Source organism: Falco biarmicus, chromosome 5 (assembly GCF_023638135.1).
Source record: "Falco biarmicus isolate bFalBia1 chromosome 5, bFalBia1.pri, whole genome shotgun sequence".
NCBI lineage: Eukaryota > Metazoa > Chordata > Aves > Falconiformes > Falconidae > Falco > Falco biarmicus.
The window spans coordinates 88,552,356-88,558,355 of NC_079292.1; the positions used below are offsets into that span (position 1 = coordinate 88,552,356).

The window sequence follows — 6,000 nt, forward strand, 5'->3', positions numbered from 1 at the left end:
ATCTGTGTGGTCAGTGTGACTGAGGATATGGACAACACTGTCATAAACATGGTACTGGAGCAGCGGGGGAGTTTATCTTAAAAGGTCAATAGCGTAGCTGAAGAACACACACAAACTGACCTGCTCTGAATGGAAGTGACATGTTAGCTTAGCACAGGTTTTGAAGTTCTGTATCTCCCTCCCTCTTACCTCTCCCCCACCCCACCCCAGCCCACTGGCAGTTTCAGCCACTCACGTTTCAATCCCAACTCTTGTCACACTGGAGCATGAACTGGAGTAGTTGAGAAGCTGGTTACTGTGGTAACCCAGCACAGCTTTTATCTTTATTCCTTTCATGTCCTCTTTGGGGAAAACTGGCAATCTGTTTCTTTGCTTTTTCTGATTAAGTTCATCACGCAGCACACTATCAGGATCTGTGTAAAACTGAGAGGAGAAAGTACCTCTTACATGAATGCACGCGTGAACGTTTCTCTCACTGCTGCTACCCTACCTCTTGCTTCCCAGCTTTTCTTTACAAGCTATTTGCCATGTCCTTTTCTACCTGACCCTCCGTGTACAGCTTTTCGCTGCCCTTCTCCCTCAAGCCTCCTCACTACCATGGAAGTTACTAACTTGTTGCAGGGCCAACAAGAGCAAATTGCTACCCTGGGCGATTTGTTGCGTTCTTTATAGGAATACAGGAAGGCCAAAACACCGCTGCAGTTCACAGTGAGGCGGCTCAGCTCCCTGCAAAGCCGAAGGCCAGTGGCAGACAGGGCTGGGGGGCCCCCCGTGCCCTCCACTCTACCCAGGGTTCCCTCGCTTCCAGCAGGCCACAGCAGCCGCAGGCCCCCACGGACGGCGCGCTGCCTGCCGACACGCACCAGGGCGACCTGCGGCCTGCGGCCGGGCTCACACCGCGCCGGCAGGGGATGGTCACACCGCGCCGGCAGGGGATGGCCCCCGGGACCGGCCCAGGCCCCGCGGCAGCACCGGGTCCCTCCCCGCGGCCCGCCCGCCGTTCCCGCCCCCACCCAAGATGGCGGCGCGGCACCCGCTGCCCACGTGACCCCGGCGGCTCCGCGTACCGCGAGCGGGGGCGGCGGTTTCCCCGGCAACCGCTCCGGCGTCTGCCCGCGCCGCCCCGCCCCGCCCCGCCCCGCGCACGGCGAGCGGCACCAGCGCCCGGCGGCGCGGGCAGGCGAAGCGCGGCCCTGCCCTGCCATGGAGAGCCGGGGGCAGGTGAGGGCGGGCAGTGGCGGCCCCGGGCCCGGAGACCCCTTCCCCGCGCACACCCAGCCCCGGAGGGCGCCCCCCCCCCCCCCGCCTGGCTTCGCTGGCCCCTGTCCCGGCCCCCTGCGCCCCCAGGCCTCTTGATCCCCGCGGCCTACCGCGCCCCCTGCTCCCCAGGCATAACACCCCCTTCCCAATTACAGGGAAGCGTGTGGGCTGTGCACCAGCACCCCACCCCGCACCCCCCCCACACACACCCTGGCCTCCCCCGGGCTTCAGGCCACGCAACTGGGAACCCCAAATCCAGCTGGCGGCTGCCATGGCTCCCGCCTCCTCTGCCCCAGGGGGTGTACAATATAGAGTTATATATAATACTAGAGTCCCCCTAAGACAGCCAGTCAGTAAGTCAGGACCAGGCCGAAGTACACCCGCTGCAGAACTCAGACTAGGCCTGCAGGCTTGGGCTTGAGCTTAAATGGGGCCCCTGAGCCCATGAGCAGGTGGGGGGGAGGGGCAGACACAGAAATTAAGGCCTACTGGTGCTTGCTCTAAGAGGGGCTGCAACACACTTACGGAAGGATGCAGTAATGTGATGTATCTGGTCTGTAGGGCTACCTGTTAAAAAACTTTAATTGTTCTTTATTTGTTAAATGTCTTAGCAAGAGTCTAACGATCATTTAGAATCTGAAGTGGAGGAATCTAGCATACCGCCAGCTGCTGGATCGTCTGAGGACCAGACACCTATAGTTCAGTCACCATTGTCACCGGATGGAGTTAAAACACCATCATCTGCAGACCAGCTGTCTATAGTTGAGTCCCCACTGTCACTGGATGAATTAGCTGGCATTAAAACATCATCATCTGCAGACCAGTCATCTATAGTTGAGTCCACACTGCCACTGGATGAATTAACTGGTGTTAAACCACCAGCATCTGCAGACCAGTCATCTACAGTTGAGTGCCCACTGTCACTGGATGAATTAGCTGGGGTTAAAACACCCACATCTGCAGATCAGCCATCTGTAGTGGAACTGCCAGCATCTGCAGACCAGCTGGTCATTGAGAAACCACCAGGTTCTGAGGACCAGTTACCTGTTGTGGAATTTCTCACATCCAGGGAAAACTTGGATGAGATCAGATCACCTGTGGGTAAGCAGCCAGGTTTCAAGGTCAAGATGTACATGTCCGACTCTGCACAGACTGGCGGTAAAACACCTGGGGCTCAGTCATCAGCAACTGTAGCCAAGCCAACAGAGACTACACATGAAATAACGGAGCAGCCAATTGTGTATGAAGACCCTTTTGAAGTCTCCATTAAGTACATGGAGAAACACAATATTCTGCAGATATTTCAGGTGAAATTTTGCTTTCCTTTCTCCCTCCAAAGGCTTGCTTGAGAAGCGTGGGCTAAAGTTAGCTTGGACTAAATTATCCCTTCCCCAGGTCCCTCCTTATCCTGTGCTTTCTTAAGTTTACACTTAAGAAAAGGACCCTTGATCGTCTTTGGGGATTGAAAGATATGTTTCCTTTCTAAAATGCAGCTAGTGTTGAAGCAGAAAGTGCAACCACCCATCTGCCCAAGGATCAATACTTCTTTTCTGTCTGTCTCAGGAGATCACAGAAAAACTGGTGTACCAGAAACCCGATGACCCCTTGCAGTTCATATTGCTGCAGGTATGGTGTCTTGCTGGGGCTTAACAGTGACTGTCCTGTTAGGGCCACAGCAGAAAGCCAGCTTCACTGAGCACACCAGAAAAAGTGTCAGCCCATGACTATTTCTCTCACTGTGTTGTCTGCTCACTTGGGAGGAGGAGAAGCATGTGACAGGAGCAGAGTGCCCAGGGTGCAAGGGACCACATGCGCTCTAGAAGGAGGGGAAGGAGAGATGTGAGAGGGTGGGTGTGTGGAAGAGCCAGGTTTGAGAGCAGAATGGGGTGGTTGAGCCCTGGATGACTGTTCCTGAGAGGTAAGGGAAGCTTAGGGACAGAGATAGGGCCCTGTGACTCCTTCTCCAGCTTCCTCTATCCCATACTGGGAGGGAACCATTTTCCTGCCACACACCCCTATTCAGGAGAGCTGTCTCTGCTGATCCTGCAGGGTATTAAAACACAGGAAATTAAAAGTCAGTGGAATGAGACGATCGTTTGGGAGTGAGTTAGAAGTGTGGGGAGCTCCTTGGGGAAAGGAGGTTAGAGGAAAGAGAGCAGACAGAGAGCGAGAATCTTTTCCTTCACTGCCCTCTAGTCAGTCAGGGGAAGCACCACCTTTGTGATTTGCTGCTGGGTTCATGCCGAACTGAATGCAAAACTGGCAGAGGAATGGCAAGGTCAGTTCTGGGCACTAGTGGTAAGGAAACAGTCTCCCAAATGACCCTTTTCCTTTTCCTTTTGCCCAGGTGCAGTCTATGATAAATGCCAGGCAGGCTGAAATGGAGGGAATATTGGAGGAGAATGAAGATGCAGAGATGTTTCTGGAAGACGTCCTGTACACTTCTTTTGGCCCCTACTGACCTTGCTATTGTGGTATTGCATGGGGCCTTCACAGCACCGTGCTTTTGTAACTTGGAATAGGTCTGCTTGTATGTTTCCTGATTTTTCTGTTCTGTGTGCTTGTGCTTCCCCTTGGGTTTAAATCCTGCAACCAGGTATTGGTTTGGATGCACAAACTGAAATCAAAGCATGCACAGACCTCATGCACATATAGCACACCTTGAAAAGGCAGGTCTGCTGAACTCCTGTGCAGTCTGTGCATACAAATGCATAAATCCTACAGTTACGCTGCCCCTAGACTCTGCTTTTCCATACAGAGAAACCTCACAGCTCAGACAATACAAGCACAAAACCAAGTAAAATTAAAAAGCAGCCCTCTATGACCCATAGTCCTCTCTTTTTTTTTCCATGCTGCATTGGTAACTTACCGTCTCCAGCTATGCAGCAGTGCCTGTGTCCGTCTAATACTTTGAGAAGCTGGGTCTGTGGCTTTCCCACTGCCCCCCGAGCTCCTCTGATGCAAGAAGCTGTCTCACTGCCTCTTCCACGCACTGGACACAGCTGTCTCACCCTTCACCATCCCTGCTGGGTTCCGATCACTCTGCTTTTTGGGGTTGCCCAGCTGCATCATTGCAAGTACAGTGTATCTTTCGATAACCAGAACAGTAAAGCAACAGTTGCACACACCCTCTGTGGCTTCAGAAGACATTGTCACTCAGGAATGTGGGAGGTGAACAAAACTAAACAAACCAAAACCAGACACTTGCAGCCCAGGAAATTCAGACGCAAGGTACACTTTCTACGTCATTTGAACTGATTTCGAGTCTCAAAGCACTTACAATTCTCATTTTCATACCATCCAACTGTCTGTTTCCACCCTATAAAGAAACTTTGTCTTTCTTTTTCCTCTCTCTTGCCTGAAGATTATTGAAAACATGCAACAGAGCGTACTGTTATTTTGGCTTCATTTAATGTGTCTGTGCAGTAGATGCCAGAAAGTTTTTTGTCACTACAGAATTTTCTCTTTTTTAGGCAAGTGCTCTAATTTCATGACGGATGGTACTGTATTCCCAAATGACTGTCTCTATGGCTATGAAGAGAGCACCATAGAAACTTATATTCCATCTATCTATTTTCAGCTAAAAGTCTGATGATTAGGTTGTGTGATACTCCACAGCGAAGCTTGAGCCCAAAAAGTCTGGGAAAAACAGAGGCAAGTATTTGATATACAAATTTCGTGGCTGAGAAGAATTGCCTTTCAATCTAAGGTTCTCAAAAAAGATCAGCTAGTTCATCTGTTTCCAGGTTAAAGGTGGGTAAGCATCCCTTTCATTCATAGGGCAGGAATGTTTTCAAGGTTATTGTGAGCGTAAAGATGGCTCAAGTTTTAAATAAAATCTTCATGGGTTTTAGAAGAGGTTTGGTGTAGTCTTACACATCTAGGTCCCACTGAAACAGTGAGATGCTTTTGAAAGCCCTACTTCAGCAGCTGGAAGAATTGGACACTTAATGAAACAGAGTGACTGATGTTTTTTCAGCCTTATATATTGTTGATCAAGAATTTATAAGCAGCCCTGTACGTACACGCCCTGTGAATGTAAGAGAAGTGCTAATGCACCTCTGTGGAACAGGAATTGCATGGAAGATGAAGATAGCGGCTGAAGCCTTTTCGTCACTATGGTCACATCAGCATGTTCTCCCAAGAGATGGAGAAGTTGCAATGTCTTTGAATTTTGTTGTAGAACAGGATTAGGGTGCTTTTGGGTACACCTGAGCTGTGAACTTTGTGCTTCTATCATTTGTGTGTTTTATTTTTTTGTTACCTTTTACTCATTAAAAACTTCTGACTTGTAACACCTTCTCAGACTATAGGTGTATGACCTCAATTTCACATCAACATTAACAGAGTTCTGCAAGGAAAGATCCTTAATTTCTCTCCCAAATAAGTTGAAGTGAGCTGGAAAGTAGTCTTCTCACAGATGACAGAAGTTTTGCAAGAGAAGCCCTACCCACTATTCCTCAGCAATCTCAGGGCCAAAATTTTCCTTGGGTGGCCTAACCACCTTATCTCATGCTAACAAAGACGCTGTGTGGTAGCAAGGAGTCCTTCCCAGTGCATATAAGAGAGAGCAGCTGTCTTTCCTGTTTCTCAGGACCAAGGTCCCTCTCCTTTAAGGAGCAGCAGTTGTATAGAAATGAATGAGGCTGCACTCAGGACAGCTGTGTGAGCCTGGATTTGGCATGTGTAGATGGCGAGAGACTCTGGAAGGCAGTAGGCCAAGGACAACCCTTCAGCTTT

General features: G+C 50.3%; 1 protein-coding gene across 2 annotated transcripts; it reads left to right on the plus strand.

The window, feature by feature from the left end:
- The first annotated feature begins 1,147 nt into the window (after window positions 1–1,147).
- Window positions 1,148–5,560, plus strand: TEX55 (testis expressed 55). Of its 2 annotated transcripts, XM_056342002.1 has the most exons (4): window positions 1,148–1,221; window positions 1,872–2,567; window positions 2,824–2,886; window positions 3,608–5,560. In XM_056342002.1, exons 1-4 carry the CDS (start codon window positions 1,204–1,206, stop codon window positions 3,719–3,721), a joined length of 891 nt encoding a protein of 296 aa, XP_056197977.1. In that variant the 5' UTR covers window positions 1,148–1,203; the 3' UTR covers window positions 3,722–5,560. The 2 variants fall into 2 exon arrangements, with proteins under 2 accessions (XP_056197977.1, XP_056197978.1); XM_056342003.1 differs by lacking the exon at window positions 2,824–2,886.
- The last annotated feature ends 440 nt before the right edge of the window (window positions 5,561–6,000 follow it).